Here is a 16,130-nt window from a genome sequence, read left to right on the forward strand (position 1 = left end):
TGCCTCCTTAGTTACTTGCTAGTACTTAATTTGCTGGTCTTTTTTATGATGGTGTGGTCCCTCAAGATAGTAATTTGCTTTTAAGCTGTGTGTGGGGTCACTTTTGTTTGTGTATGTGCTCCATGTGAGGCTGGAATTTAAAATGAAAAGTAGTTTGGATTGCATTCATCCTGCCTCCAATGATAATTTCAGTGAGGAAAAAATTAGTTTTCCCTGTGTTTCTTGAGGAAATAGACCGAGGACCAGTGGAGGCTGAGATGACGCATTTACATGGCAAGTTGTCCCTTGTTGTGTGCTTACTGACACAGGAGAAGAAACTTGCTTATTTGACTTGAGAAAGAAATGGGAAGACATCCATACAAAATAAAAATTCTACAGGATATCCTCTTCCTCAGACTACTCGATCAGAGATGTATTTACATTACCAAAGGGGGACTGTGTGTATGTGTGTGTGCATCTTACATGCAGGAAGCCCATTTCCTGGCCTGAGACCATGGGAGAGAGCATGATGATCCTCATTTATTGCCTGTTCTCTTAAAAGGGCCACAACTTGGTAAATCTGTATGCAGCTGAAGAATGAGTTTTCTTCTAAGACAGAATATGGGCTGTTGCAAAGAACTCTTACAGCTTTCTCTGGGGTTTTCAATAGGCTTTTTAAAATAGGTTCTTGCCACAGCCTTGCCAGGCCATGTACCATGGAGTGCTTTTTGTCTTATGAGCAACTGAAAGATGTTCATAAACAGCAAATACCACAAACATCAAAAAAGAATGGAGGTTAAGATGTTAGATGTTAGTATCTGTGCTGATGTGGGAATGATAGTTGGAATTTTTTCTTTTATCAACATACTTTCCATGCTTCATCTCAGAAAGTCTGTTCTCTGGGTATCGGTTTTATGCTTTTTGCCTAGAGGGCTTTCAAAATTAAGTAAAACTAAACAGAAAATAATATCATCTCAAGGGTTTCTCTTCTCTGCAGTGTTTTGGTGTGAAGGAAAGGAAAGCAGCAGTTTGTGTCTTGGCACAAAGTAGATGCCACTTCAAAGCTTCACTGCAAGAGTATATGCAGACAGGGAGCAGAAGGCAATTTTAGCTCTTACTAGGTCAGAGAAAAATTAATAAGTGGAATTATCTCAAGCTTCTCTTAGAAGACCAAAACTAAATACTGGAAAATATCCAGAATCTCACAGCACTCTGAGTCAGAGAATAGGTTTTAAGACTGCCTGAGGTTTGTAGCTGCTGAACGTCACTAAGCAGTCTCTTTTGAGGGGATGGGAAGGGAGGGAAGGAAATGTTTGAATGATGGTTGCTGGGTGTGCAGTTGGTACAATACACTTGACTGTGTAAATGTGAAATATATTGCCTAGTCTAAAGTCTGTAATTATCAGTAAATTATAATGATGAGTCCATGCTGCCTAAATAGCACCCAGTATGAGTTCTGAAGTTGACAGGCTACTCATTCCTCTTATACCGTGGGACATACTTTTGGCCACTTTGATTTAAATAAAAATTCTGCCTTTTTCTTCATAGGAATTAAAATTATGATACTCATAGTGAATACTAGCATAATTTCTAGTGGTTTGTTGTTTTTTTTTTTTTTTCCATGGGCCAAATAGTATTTAAAATAAATTATCTTTTCAAGCTGAATTAATTGAGCTTAATCAGTTTTAATAAAAATACCACTCATGGCTAGCATTTTAGATGATGGAGGACTGGGGCTTAAGCTTCTTATCTGTTCACAAATTTTCTAATCTGTGAAATGGAGATAGTTATGTTTCAGGGATGTTATGAAACCTATGCAATTTATAAAGTGCTTTGAGGTCTTTCAGTAAAAGTATAAGGAGTTCATGTCTTTTAATGCCGATTGACATTTTCCTTGATAATTAATTCAATACAGTTGTTAATTGAGTTTTATAGAACCAAAAAAAAAATCCTGAAAACTAGAGAGACACATTGATGGTGGGGGGTGTCTGATTCAATATTCTTAAGCTTCATGGAAGAAAAATTATTGTTTTCAAGAGTCTTTGGACTGTCTCACAGATATATGAGAGATCATTTCATTTCATTGTCCCCAAGAAAACAGTTCTAAAAAAGAAGCAGAGAGAAAAAATAGTAGTAATTAAATTATACTTGTAATGCTGAAATAATAATAATAAAAGAATTTTTATATTGCCAGCAAGAAAATAAGTATAAAATATTTGCATTAAATATTCATCATTGGGGACTCTGTCAAGGGAGATTTCACTCTGCTTGTGAATACATCTGCCTTCTAGAAAGACTAAGACACTCCATCCATGCCTGCCCATGTAGTTGTCTGTCTTCATGACTCCCAGTCTCTTTTAAAAGAGTCTTTGTGGGACTGAGTGTTCCCCTACATGAAAAAAACTCTTTGCAGGACTAGGGCATGCTCCTGTGCCAGTGTGTGACACACAGTTGCAAAGCATATACCTTAAAAATTAGTGGGGAAAAACTGGAAGAGCTTGTGAATAATTTAGGTTTGGGATCCAAGGCAGTCTAACCTGATCAGAATTCCTGCTACCACACTGTCCCCAAGTAGGCTGGCTTATACTGAGAGTCTGTAGCCACACTCAAGGGCTCCTTTATATTGTCAAATGCGGTTTGAATGCCACAGAGGTTTGACCTTTCATGGACAGACCCCACAAATCACTTGAGCATATAGACACAGACTTAATGCCAACTTACATGTTCTTGAGCCAGTACTGTTTGCATTTGTGAGCTCTTGATCTCACAGGCATGAGTAGCTAGAACTGGGCTGGTCAAAACGTTTACTGCCTCCAGCTCTTCTGCCAGGAATTGGTGCTATTTTGACATGGTGGTGCTATTTTGACATGGAAATGCATCCTGTGTTGAGCAGTTGCTGTATCCCTGAACTTTGTAGTGTGAGAAAGAAACCTGGTGCTATAAATTTGGGAAGTGCAGAATCTGAGTAGCTTTTTACAAGTGCACGTAATGGTAGGACAAGGGGTAATGTCTTTAAAATGAAAGAGGGCAGGTTTAGATTAGATATAAGGAAGAAAATCTTTACTGTGAGGGTGCTGAGGTGCTGAAACAGGTTGCCCAGAGAAGTTGTGGATGCCCCATCCCTGTAGCTGTTCAAGGCCAGGTTGGATGGGGCTTTGAACAGTCTGGTCTAGTGGAAGGTGGCCTTGCCTATGGCAGGAAGATTGGAACTAGGTTCTTTCCACCCAAACCATTGTTTAACCATCCCCTTCCCTGGCAGAGAAGGGGAGTGGGAAGCTGCAAGCAGTGATGCCTTCTGTTATCTGAGGTCAGCCAGCCTGGTTGTGTCAGCAGCTGGAGTTCCCTGCTGCTGGGAGAGATGTTTTGCCATGCATGGAGGGTAGCTTTCTCAGAAGAACTGAACTGCCTCTCTCCTTGCTTTCTTGGGAGCTGTCACTTCACTGTATTCACTCCAACTGGGCTGGCAAAAATTAGATTGATAATACTTCTTGCAGTATTTAATCTGCATAAAAGCAATTTGACTGACCCTAGAGAGTGTTTGAATTAGTTGATGAGATAAATAACCCTATCCCATAGCATTAATAGGATGAAGTCCAGCACGGCTGAAGCTTCACCACATGCCCTCAGCTTGAGCTGCAAACATCGCTTGGATTTTGATGTCCAAATGTACACAGAATCAGGATGGGAGACTAGCTTTTCCTAACATTGAAGATGAGATTTTACAAGTGATACTCACATTTTGTGGGCCAGGCACCATGGTCCCATGGATCATTACAATGATCTCCCAGATCACTGTATTGGTTTGGGGCTGGGCTGCAGTGTGGAGCTATTCTATTTTGACATCTGTAAATTCTTTTTCCTGTAAAACTATTTAGCATTTTTCCCATGGGAAATAAACATAATAATTAAAATGCTTCATGTCACAGTCTTTTGTGTGTGTGTGTGTATGTGTTGTATGCTGCTTTTTTTTTTTTTTAACCTAAAAACAGGATGCTGCATTTATTTCCATGAAAGCCAACCAGCATTGATGAGTATGTTATTTCCTTTTAGAACACAACTTTCTGGCTTCTGTTGAAGATTGTTTTTGTTGGTTTTTTTTTCCCCTTTAAAACAGTTTGCATGTCACAAAGGCTTCTCTGTGAGCTGCTTGCTCTGAGCAGGATTTTTCTCTCCCAATTCAACACTTCTACAAAGCAGATGGAGGTATCTCTAGCTGAGCTAGTCTGCCCAGTCAGTAGGAAAGAGGTGCATTTACATGCTAAATACCTATTCTAGGATGAGTTCAATTTCACTCTGGAAGTACCTTTTTCCACTGACTGTAAAAGGATCTTCAAGGAGCCTTGCTCAGTTGAAGATATCCGATCATACAAGTTCCCACTTTCTGTGCCTGAAACTGTGGGATGATATTTTCAGAGACTGTTCATGAAAACTTGGACCACTTCTCCTGCAGAATCAGAGGAATCAGATTTCTCACAGTTTTCATAAAATAAAAATATTTTTCTAATATTCTTTTTCACAAGCATCAGCAGTATGAGAATAAATCTATTCTTAATTGTGCTTTTTCTTTAGTGTTGGAAAGGAAGATTTCGACAAGACAAAGCAGAGAGGAGCTGATAAGAAGGGGAGTGCTGAAGGAAATGCCTGAGCAAGGTGATATGATAACACATTAACTAGAATTTAGGTACTAAGCACTAAACACATATGATAAAGCCACTATTGCCTTGTTTCCATGTAGTATAAATAGGTATGAGGAGACAAACTGAGGAGTGTGAGAGGTAATTTGGGCCAGCTGACAAAGAGCTACACCAGCTGACTTCTGTCATATCCTGAAGTATTTTAATGCTCCCTGTGAATAATGTGACTTTTGTGGTTCCTAGTTTGCCAGAATTTTTTTTAAGTAATAATAAACCTATTTTTTGAGTCAAGGTCTGCTATCTAAAGTGACTGAAATATAAAATGAGAAATTTTGGCTGAAAAATTAAGAGGTTTTGGAACCCCAAACAAATCAATATAATCCATTTTAATCCATTTCAGGTATCAAAAAGTACCAGTATGGATCCCACTACAATCACACAGACCACATTCACAAATGGCACAAGCATAAAACATCACTTGTTTCAAAATGCTTTAAGTTTAGTAACTTGTATTAGACAGAATTTGTATTTTGAAAAACGTGAGTAAGCCAAGGTTAATACCTCTGTGCTACATCCGATTATGTTTCTAGTGCTATTCTTTCTAATATTCTTCATCTTCTATAAATCTAGATTAAATAAAAGTCAAGTGAGTAAAATAATCTTCTGTAGCTTAAAATTTAAACCATTTGTCATTTTATCAAGCAGTCCAAGAACTCCATATTTTCCCAAAATATTTTTCTCCGAGAAATTCTGTTATTCTTTCTGATCTGAAGAATCAGGAAAGTATCAATGTGTATGCTTTGTATTGTACACATAGATATTTAGAAGTAAAGGGCTTGTTTGTTGGCATGTGGCATTACTTGCCTGTACAGTGTTTGGCTAGTTACCAGGCTATGACATTCAGCATAGCTGGTTTCTGCACTTGTCTCTGCTGTCTTTGTCTTAAAGCAAGACATGTAAACTCTCCATACCTCAATTTGTCCGTCTGGGAATTTGTTGTGGTTTTTGCCACATGCTTTACTGGGGAGCTGCGTGACTTTGTCCATTGAAGGTTGTAAATTGCATTAATTGGCAATAAATTGCAAGGTTGTAAATTGCATTTCACTTAGTGAAATGTGTTAACTTCTCATGTTGGTTACAGTCTGAACATAAATCTATCATTTGTGCCAAAAGTATGAGTACTTTGGTCACAGGTGTCCTTGGCCCTCTCTTCCATCCTTAAAAGGGGATGGGACTCTGGATTTTCTTACAGAGATTGAGAAAGTGAGAAAAGGATGTAAAGATGAACAATTTTATCCTCTTCCTCCTGTATCAATCTGATCTGTGTTACCTTCTTTACATTGTGTTTCATATCTGATGAAAATAATAATTTTTAAGGACCATTTTGAAAGAATATGGGATTGTTTTGAAGTTGCTGAAAATAGAGGGGTAGGAAAGAAGGTGGTTGAGGAGTGTGAAGGTAGTTAGAAGTAATGACTGTGGAGGTGAAAACTAAATGAGGAAATTATATGGAGTCTTGGAATGTGAGAGGTAAGAAGTGTGAAGAAGTGACAGTGTTTCATGTGGGATGAAAAAGAACGAAGTGGAAAGTGGCAAGTGCCACTTGGAGGCAGGAGGTGTTTGCAGAGCCAAAACATGAATAAGAGGTGGCAGTGTCACATATGGAGACAGGAGAGAGTGGATTTTAGAATATTTGGAAGAGAGAAGCTGAAGAAACTGAATGTTGCAGTAAGGTAAGTGCAACTGTCAAATATAGTGAAAGAGATCAGGTTAGGAAGGAAGAACTTACTTTTTACACATCAGGTTGCTGTTAGTGTGTGGATTACAGTGAAACAATTATCTTAACCCATGGAGTGCCCAAGGTAGAAGGAAAGAGGCTGCATAATTTTGTTGAAACCAGGGAAGTGCAAACATCCAGGTTTGATAACACACAGCAAGGAAGAGGAGTGGAATCGCCACAGTGGAATCGCCACAGTTAGTGAAGAATCAATGGAGAAGAGATGCCCTGTAGATTTGCATAATTTTTGGATTGACAGCAAGAGAATCCTGTAGAAAGAAATTACCAGAGAAGAAAATCAGCAGCAACTTTAAAATGCATGGAACAGAGAAAGCTGTAAGTGAGCAAGAGTATGTATGTAGCACTTTTCAGGAATATAAGCACAAATAGGGACTAAAAAGAAGTTTTTTTCAGGATTACAAAAAACCCTCAAGCTGAGGTAGTCTGGGTAAAGTGAGTAAAGTATCATCAGGGAAAGAATTTAATTTTCAGAATTTAATAATGGTATGATAAGTGATAAAGAAAGACTTCACTTTGATTTTTAGGACTGGATAATGTCTTTGTGAACTATTTTGGTAATTAACTGGGCACATACGTTCTGAGAACTTCTGTCTGAATTCCTGGCTGATTTACCTACTGGGATGCACCATGGTAGTTCTGCAAATCTGCCCCCAATTGTCCATTTTTGGCACATACTGGGAGGGAGAGAACAGGATGCTTATATGTACAGCCACAAAGCTGTACCTGAAAACCAATATGGATTTCCAAGACCATTACTGCAGAGATGTCCACCCAAAGAATATGGAAGCTTATAGAGTTTCTTTACAGTTCCTTTTCAGAGCAGATCTGCAGCCTTTCACATTTCAGTAAGTCTTTCTGCTTTGCTTGCACGGGATCTTGAAAGCAGAGGGATGCCGTGTATTGTCAGTGGGTTCTAAGTAAGCAGTTAGGCAATAGCTTTTTAATTTTCATTTCAGATGGTGATGTAACAGTAAATTTTGAAACTTCAAATGGACACACCATAGCCATTGGTGAAGAAACCATACAGGAAGAAAATGTGGTAAAAGCTAGTGGAAATAATGGTACTTTATCAGAGAAAGCATCAGCATCGGAAGGAAAAAAAGAAGATCAAAAAGGTAAATTAATGCATTCTTCACAGATCGAGGTTTTTTTACTACTTTAAATATTAACGTGTTCTTCCATTAGCACCAATACACGCTGTGAGTTCTGTACTGCCACAAGGATGCCAACAGAATCCACTGAGAGAATAAGACTTGTGAAACAACAGTATTTCATCTCTGGTAGGCATGCCTTTTACTGTGCCTATAGTAAGGTCATAAAGAGAAGCATGGTCTGAGCATGAAAATGCGTGCAGGGATGTTTGATTTCTAAATTCAGTGTGAGACTGTCCTTGTAGCCTTGGGCAAGCTTTGGTTTCAGATTTTCCTCTTACGAAAGAACACACTAAGTGCATAAGCATCACCTTGCAATAGCATTGTAGAAGTGGCTCATGGGTTGAACATTCAAAAGTGTTTAACCCATTTGAAAACCATGTATAATTTTGCAAGTAACTTCAGCAACTCATTCCTGTTGGTTTTCACTGAATCTTAAACACCTGCAGTCTAGCAGAAACATTCAAGGGGCTATATCACTCCCTCAAACTGAACCTAGGCTATTTATGGAAAATGTATTTTATAACTACAGGGTTTTCTATGGATGAATATAGCAGTCCCAGGGTCCATGTTAATTTTGTTACCTTTTCTCAGATCTACTTTGGTAACAAGAGTTTGACTCATAAAGGAAATGTAAACATAAGTGTGGAAGTATACAGTTTCAAAGACATGTAGGGTCTGCATTTAAATGCAAAGACTGCAATATCCTGATGTAATACCTCTTCCTTACTGCTACTACCTGGCTACTGTTTTAGCCAGCTGTTAAATCAGTTGTGCGACAATTCAAGTTGGCAAGAAAAAGAACAGCGGAAAGCTAGTAGGTACAAGATAGTGTTTGTGCTTTTGAAAAGCTCACTGCAGTATTTGGACCACTTTTATTTTCTTTACAATCTTGAATAATGCACCACTTATTTTGCCTGTCAAAAAGTGTTTTTAAATACTATTCCATTTATTGGATTTTCCTCGAGGAAAGAGCAAGGATGCAAAAGGTCAAGACCTTCTTGGCTGGCTGTTAGACTGATAAGCCTTTTCAATGTCTTCTGTTAAACTCTACCTAGTGATGAATGAGCCTCTGGAGGTTGAGAGGGTCAGTTTGGCTAACACAAAAATTTGAATTCTTCTCTGAGCTACGTAAATCACTTGACTGTAAAAAGTGACTAGATGTCCAAGGAGAACAGCCTTTCTTATGAGATTTCTATTACTTCCTGTCTCCCAAAAAGACAGAAATACAAGATTAGCTTTTGTCATGACATTTAAATACATCTCTTTTGGTGCCAACTAGAACCAGATGTGTATTGGGTCAGGGGAAAAGAGTTATAAAAGTCATGGAAAACGCCTTTAAAATGGTTCAATTTAACTTTTAGGTTAGATCAGACCACTTATTTTATGCACTATTAAATACGGCCTTTTGGAAATGTTAGGTTTTGGAAGTTTTTCTAAGGTACAGTTTATTTGAGAAATACACATTTTTGACTATGCTGAAATCCCCTCTAGCTGACTTTGCAGAATGTAGAACTCCAGTGAAGCAGGAAAGGTTCAATATCTATTTCAAATTAGACTCTGCACTCCTTATACGTTGTGTTGACCTTACAGAGAGAAATTAAAAATTATTGCTCTACAGGAGTAGACTCAGTACAGAAGAATGTGTAGCAATCGCTCCAGTCCCTCTCAGAAAATGAAGAATATATGGAGGAGGGAGAAGGAAAACAAAAAATGAGCAAACCTGGTATTCTGGGCTTCACAGAATGTCAATCTGAGCATACAGAAGATGCAAAACACTTCAAGTGTACTTTTCTGTTTAAGGAGCAATTCCACACATCAGACACCATGTTACACTGTGGAGACCCAGTACAGCTGGGTCATTGTGAATATACTTCAGTTATTCTTTATGGCACATTAAGCAAGAAGGTGAGCCAAACCTGTTAAACTCAGTTGTAAGAGTAAGGCCCACTCCATCTCACAGATATGTCTCACCTGCGGATTAGTCCTGGGTGATTTTTTTATGGCAGATGCAGTAGGTATGCATTATACACACACCCACTGGCAGGAAGAGAGGTCACAGAGCATCAGAATCAGAGCTGAAGCACACACATACCTAGCTCGGTGTCTTCTGCTAAGGCCATAAAACATGCTGGTGCTCCAGATCACAACCCTCTATCATGAGAACTGAGATAGGAGTGAATACTAGCTGACAGTCAGGAGTAATGGCTGCAAGGAGTTCATCTTTAGTAAGGCTAATGTTAGGCTTCCTAAAGTCATCAACTCTTATGTGTAAATCTTGAAGGAAGATATATACCAAGATGTATTTCCATGTTTGTAAGACCTGAAAACAGAATTAATTCCTGCTGCTTAGTAGCACACTGTGCTGCAGTTGCAACTCCGACTGAATGAAAGTGTTCCAAAAATGCATCTCAGCCCCTGAAACTTAGGAAGTTATTTTATAATGCTCTTGTGAAACGATGGTGGTCTTTACTTGCTCTCTTGTTCAAGCAGGTCTTGAAAATGGCCTTCTCATATCTATGATGACTGCTGGAGCCAGAATCTTAAAAAGAACCAGCAATATAGGCAAACGGTGATAATATGGTGAGAATTGGCAGCAACATGCTGTACAATGTGGAATATTGTAAACTGTGTACCCATCTGCTGCCTGTCAGCTCCCAGGTGCCTTTTGTATTTGGTGAAAAGTTCCCTTTGCCAATTTAATAGTGTAACTGTTACTATTTGTAGTAATGATGACAGTCATCCAAGCAGAGTGTTTAAAAGAAATTTTTTCCTTTATGGCAGAATGATAAGAGATTAGTGACAGTTTTACGTAAAACAGGTAATTGGTGGATAAAGCTTTGTTGATGAGAAACCAGAGAATTTATTTTCTGAGATCATTTATTCACATTATGTTTGTACTAGGCTGACTTCTGAATTCTTTTGTTTTGACTAAGAAAAATTACTAGCATCTTTTGCAGAAAATAAAGAGGTAAACTGTAGCTATTCTCTGTGAGTCTTGCAAGGGATACAGAGCAGCAAGTAGACAGGTAGCATATCAAAGAACATTCTGGTTGTCTGGGCAGCAGACTGAACTGTACCACTGTGGCAAGGCTCCTGACCCATGGCACCAGTCTGCAACATGCCCAGAAGTCCCCAGAGCTCCAGGTTCCAGGTGTGGTATAAGCATCACAAAGGGAATCCAAGGAGTCTCTTTGCCTCCTACTCCCTACAGCAGTGTTGGAGAAGACCAAAAGCCACCAGTAGAATAGGTGTCAAAATATTCACTGTTTGCCTCCCTAGGTATAGGGGCATGGCATGGTGATGCAGCATGCATGCTGCACATTGTAAAGCCTCCTGCTACTACGTCAGAGCTGCTTTTCTCCTTTCTGCCTTCCCAAGATGTCTCTGGAACACGGATGTATTAGAGAACCCTGGATTTGTATCTGAGTTCAGTTTTTAAACTTGAGTCTTACTCATTTTATCACAGCAAGCTTACTCTTTTAACGATTGTGGTAGATACTTCCACATTTCATTGTTAGCTTGGGCTTGAAGAAGTGGAAGTTTGGTAACCATTAGCAAGATGGTTGGAAAAAAGTAGTAAGTTTTGTTTTGCATACCATCAGTCAGGTGTATTAGATGCTGCTTTGCTAAATAATTGAATTTCAGGAAGCCAGAGCTGTGCTGCAGGTCTTGTGGGTGACATGCAGCATAAGCTTCTGGAATGTTCCGGACCACTTATAGCAGATTGATCCTCTCAGGTTTCCTCATGTCTTTAAGTGAAGGAAACAGTTTGTAGTCCTGTTTCCAAATAAATTAATGGGCTGCCTGTGCATAATTTTTTTGCCCCACAGGATAATTCTCATATGAGAGCTGGCAAAGGTTCCAGGTCTTGGTATGTTGGGCTCAGAAGTTTCTTTCTATATATTTTTGTCCCCTCTCCTTAAATCTTAAACTTTTCTTTTTCTTATGGGTGACCAAAAAAGAAGATTAGAGGTACAAACTCTGGTCTTATGAGCATGCATCATTGCTGACTAACACTTTAGTTTGTCCACCAAGGAATGGTCTTCAAAGTCAAATTTTTTAGATTCCTTTTCTCAGAGGTCTATTCTTTTTCCCCAAAGGAGAACAAAACTTGTTGAATTTAAGATAGTAACCCTTATCTCCTAGGGTCTCAGACAAGAGCCTGCTTTGTCTCAGAAGATTAATCCTGCAAACCAATCACTGTGAGAGATGAGGCAGGCTTTCCTCTCCCTCTTGTATGCCTAGCTGGCTTCCTACACTCCTGAGCTCTGTAGATCATTGATATGAACAGCGTACATAAAAGGTTTTGGGTTTTTTTGCCTGACTCCCTAAGAATCTCTCACTCCAGCAGAGTTATTTGCTGGCTAAAATTAGTTTCTCTAAGGATAGTATATCTTTGATTCATCACCTGAACTATGTAAATGAGGTTGCATCCAAGTCTTCTTGAAAGGAAAGCTACTCTATATAAAGCTGTATTTGGGCAGAGCCTGTCTATTATATCAGCTGGGCTGGCTCATGCCAGTAGGCTGACTTGAGAGGCGTGGGCTTTCACCTACAAAAGTTGAGCGCCAGAGGAAGCTCCTGACTTGTAAAGAAGCTTTTTTTTTTTTTTTTTCCCCTTTTATAAGATATCCTTATGTGGCTCCAGAATTAAGATTGTATACATTATTTTAATGAATGAACTATTCAATTATTTGGGTATATCTTTACAGAAAGTATAAGGGAATATAGTATAAGGGAATATATACATGCCTCTCACCTTCCAAGTCTCCCATAGATCAAGAAATGGTAAAAGTATGCAGCTGACAGTGAATACATTTTAGATGTTCTCTCCTTTTTGAACAGCTTACTTCTAACACATAGGTTGGGTAGTTAACAATGTAAAATGACAGTCAGTTGGGTTTTTTCCCTTTTTTATTTTGAAACCAGTGCAGAATACCTGAACATGGTAGCTTTAGGTCAGATGTTATATCTGTCCCTTTCTTCCCTCTCTGGTTTTCCACACTGTCTCTGTTACAAGACCTCTTGTGCACAGTGCTGTTGAAAACAGTCAGTAAGATCTGGAAGTTTGTAGACGTGCAGATCTGCTCATCCATCTTCAAGAAAGATGAATTCAAAACTGCAGAGAGAACTGCAAACAGCATTATGAGACAGCTGTTCTTGTTCAGTCTAGCAAAATGGAGCCTGAGAGAGCCTGAGTGCATTTGATGAATGTAGCAAGCTGGTGTATAGCCAGGAGAGAACATGGCTAAAGGACAATGCTGGCACAAGTAGAAAGGAATAAACTGTGGCTTGAAATACAGTTAGACTGGAAATTAAAGGAAGCTTTCTAACAATTAGAATGGGTCTTTTCTTGAACAGAACTTTAATAACAGTAACAGGAACAAAAAATGGAGCTGGTTGAATCTGAGTTTATGAAAAGATTTGTCTGAGTTGATCACCTGCATCAGCACAATCAGTGAGTCCGAAAAAGTGACAAAAGACACCTTGTCTTGCTCTGTGTCCCATGTTTCTGAATGACAGCTTCTTGGGTTTTGGTTAATCGAAACACAGCTCTCTGCATAGTCTGGAAAGAAAAATCGTGATTTGCAAATCTCTTACTGAGTTTCATTGTGCAGGGAGTCATCCTGCAAAAGACAACAAATCATACATTATTTTCCAACCTCCATTTTACATAGCTTTGCTCCACAGAGTTCATCTTCCAGGAGAAGGGTGCTTTGCAGTTGATGTAGATCAGATGCTTGTGCTTCAGCACTACAGGTTTTCTGTGAGGTAGCTTCATGACACTGCTGTAGCTGGAGAAACAAAAATACCAGTACTGTATGACAAAATCCTCAGGTAGAAAACCTTTGGCCTTCTGTTCCTTAGAATTTTACAAAAGTAAAGAAATAAAGTCTTGTATTTTACAATTAGCTTCTGCAGCTATGCCCAGGATCTTCATAGGTCCACTTGGTCCAGAGTTTGCAAAAAGTCCTACTTCTAGTTTGCAGAATAAGTAATCTGATTTTCCAGTGCATATGGCATCTTCCTGAAAGTCATTGAGACTTGGTGACTCCCCCACAAGAGCTGTTATATACTGAGAACTTCGTAACTCTGACCATCACTTAAGTGTTCGTGTGAGAACAGAGCTTTCTTAAGAGTCTGGCCCAAATCACAATTTCTGGGATCAAGAAAATCTGGTCTCAAAGTGAGTCTCTTGAAAAGCTGGCCTTTGGAAAATTTATTCTAAACATTATCGATCCAAATGTTTAATGAGATGAAATTTGCTTTGCTTTCCTGATAAAAGAGTAAAAATTATAGGCGGGTTGCTTTTATAGCAGATGTCTTGAACAAGACAGCAGTGGAGAAATCCTCTCTGATGTGTTTTGGAGACCTTTTGTTAAAGGTCAGCTCTTTATGAACAGATGTCTACACTGAGAAACAGAACAATAATAAAACCACGTTGCAGCTGGTACTGAGGTACCTGGGGGATTGGATTGAACAAATAGAGGGGTCTGAACTGATTCAGATGCCTCCTTGTTTTGGCAAAAGAAAGAGCAGGCATGAAGACCAAGGGTCCATATTCAAGCAGAATCATGTTAGGGAGGTACAATTACAACATAATTGTATCTGGAGTCATTTGCAGACATCAGACCATCCCTGTCACTGTTCAAGATCAAGCCACTGTTGTTGTTTTTAGTTATTTGTATTACTACAGTGTTTCTGTATATTCCAGAAATTTATTATAGTGTCTTACGTAGACGTAGGAAACCACAAAAATTTCCAATGGACTTGCAGTAAAAGAAAGGACACTATGGTTAGACACTGAAAAACCAGAGGACACCAGACCAGGATAACAAGCACAATACTGGCAGCCTAAACATTGTCAGCTTTGGCATCCCTGTAGACGGGAGTTTGAGGGAGGAGAGTCAGTGAATATTCACAAAAGCCTGAGGGGCAACAGAAGAAAAAGAGTGAAAACTGTTTTGCTTCAAAACTTGGCTTGTCATTGGCAAAAGCTGGCAGGTAGGAACTGGAAATCTGTATCTCAAATAAACGAGAAACTTTAGTTTGGGCAAGATCAGAATGATGCTGAGAAAAAAAGATGAAGCTAACAAAGACAAAAATAATAAAGCTAATAAGATGCCAAGAGGAACAATACAGTCAAAGGCAATCATCTTCACCACAGCTTTCATCCTGGCTGTGAGCAAAAAGAATATTCCCTGGTCAAGGCCAAAACCAGGGCATTAGTTAATCAAGGGGAAGACAAGACTCATGAGAGCTGTAACTATCTGAGGAGATGGGATGCTGCTTTGCCAGAGTCTGCCAGTCTTTGATACAATGTACATAACAGTATGAAAAGAACTGTTCTAGATAAAGATGGTATCTCAGTGATGGCAAGGCATTTCTGTTAAAATCAATGTTATATAAATCGCCAGTTCTAATCACAACGGATGTCTGCAAGCAAGATCTTTGATGGGAATGAACGGCTCTAATTTTTGTTTTCATTTATAGTTCTTAGTTATTTCTCTAAAGAAAAAATCCAAAATTATCAGATGGTTGTCACTAAAATGTGTTTATTTGCAAAAAAGTAAAGCTTTAGCCTTTTATTTCATTATATTTTTATACTTTTTTGCTGAATCAGAAGATAAATTCAGATATACATTATTTAATCACATAGTTTAGTGTAGATTGACTGTATTACTTTAGAATATGGTGCATAGTGTATTACTTTTTAATAGGTTATAATTCTGTTTTTAATATTTACTACTATGACTGGAAACAAAAAATGGTAATGGTGTAGAAGTACACAAGTTTTAAATTTTTTCTTATTAGTAAGTAAAATTACAGCATTCTGGATCCATAAGTAAAAGGTGTATCAAAGAATTGTTTACACTTAAAATTATTTTGGATCATCATGTCCTTCAAGATCTTCAAAATACAAAAATATATCTTCTCTTGGCATGTTTGTTATTAATGGAATTCAAATTTTAAAATGTCCTGCTTTTTCAGAATTAAATCAGCTTTTCAACTTCAAATGAAGGTAGGTAGAATTTCACAAGGAGACATTTTTGTTATAAAAGAGGAAACCAAGATGTAACAAATAAGCATATTTCTTTCTCCATCCAGAGTCGTTCTCTGGAAAACAAAGAGACAGTGTAAGAATCTGTGCTTGGAAGAATTTTTTTGAAAGCTGTAAAAGGTTGCTGTGAAATGTTTTTTTCCAAACTTTAGCAAAAACATAGTAGTCTGTAATAGGCTGGAAATAAAGGAGGAAGACACTGGACAGTTAATGTTCACTCCTTCGGTTCATGAAGAGACGTGTGCAAGTTGCTGCTAGTAATGTGGGTGATGCACTGAGTTTGTGTTAACAAGCCTTAAGCCAGAGGTTGGAAAAGCTTTGCTTCTGAGATGAGGAAAAGTCTTTATTGTCCAACACATTATCTGTTTTTCATCTACTGATCTTAAAATTAAAATGTGCTGCTTGTCTCTTGGGAATCTTTTACATGTGAAGGAAGAGAGATAGGAGTGTCCATTTATTTTGTCTCCTTTCTTCCCCAACCATTTTAGGTTTTAGTAGCATAC

At 38.5% G+C, this 16,130-nt stretch overlaps 1 protein-coding gene across 5 annotated transcripts in view; it reads left to right on the forward strand.

Moving 5' to 3' along the window:
* PHACTR2 (phosphatase and actin regulator 2) overlaps positions 1-16,130 on the forward strand; it is a 129,017-nt gene that overhangs the window by 86,918 nt on the left and 25,969 nt on the right. For all 5 annotated transcript variants that reach the window (XM_027904474.1, XM_027904499.1, XM_027904509.1 and 2 more), the window contains exons 3-4: positions 4,549-4,629; positions 7,368-7,526. In XM_027904474.1, coding sequence (XP_027760275.1) covers positions 4,549-4,629; positions 7,368-7,526 — 240 coding nt within the window. The remainder of the gene's footprint in view (positions 1-4,548; positions 4,630-7,367; positions 7,527-16,130) is intronic.

The sequence above is a fragment of the Empidonax traillii genome, unplaced genomic scaffold (genome assembly GCF_003031625.1).
Source record: "Empidonax traillii isolate 1590-97213 ecotype Southwest subspecies unplaced genomic scaffold, ASM303162v1 scaffold24:size2376012, whole genome shotgun sequence".
NCBI lineage: Eukaryota > Metazoa > Chordata > Aves > Passeriformes > Tyrannidae > Empidonax > Empidonax traillii.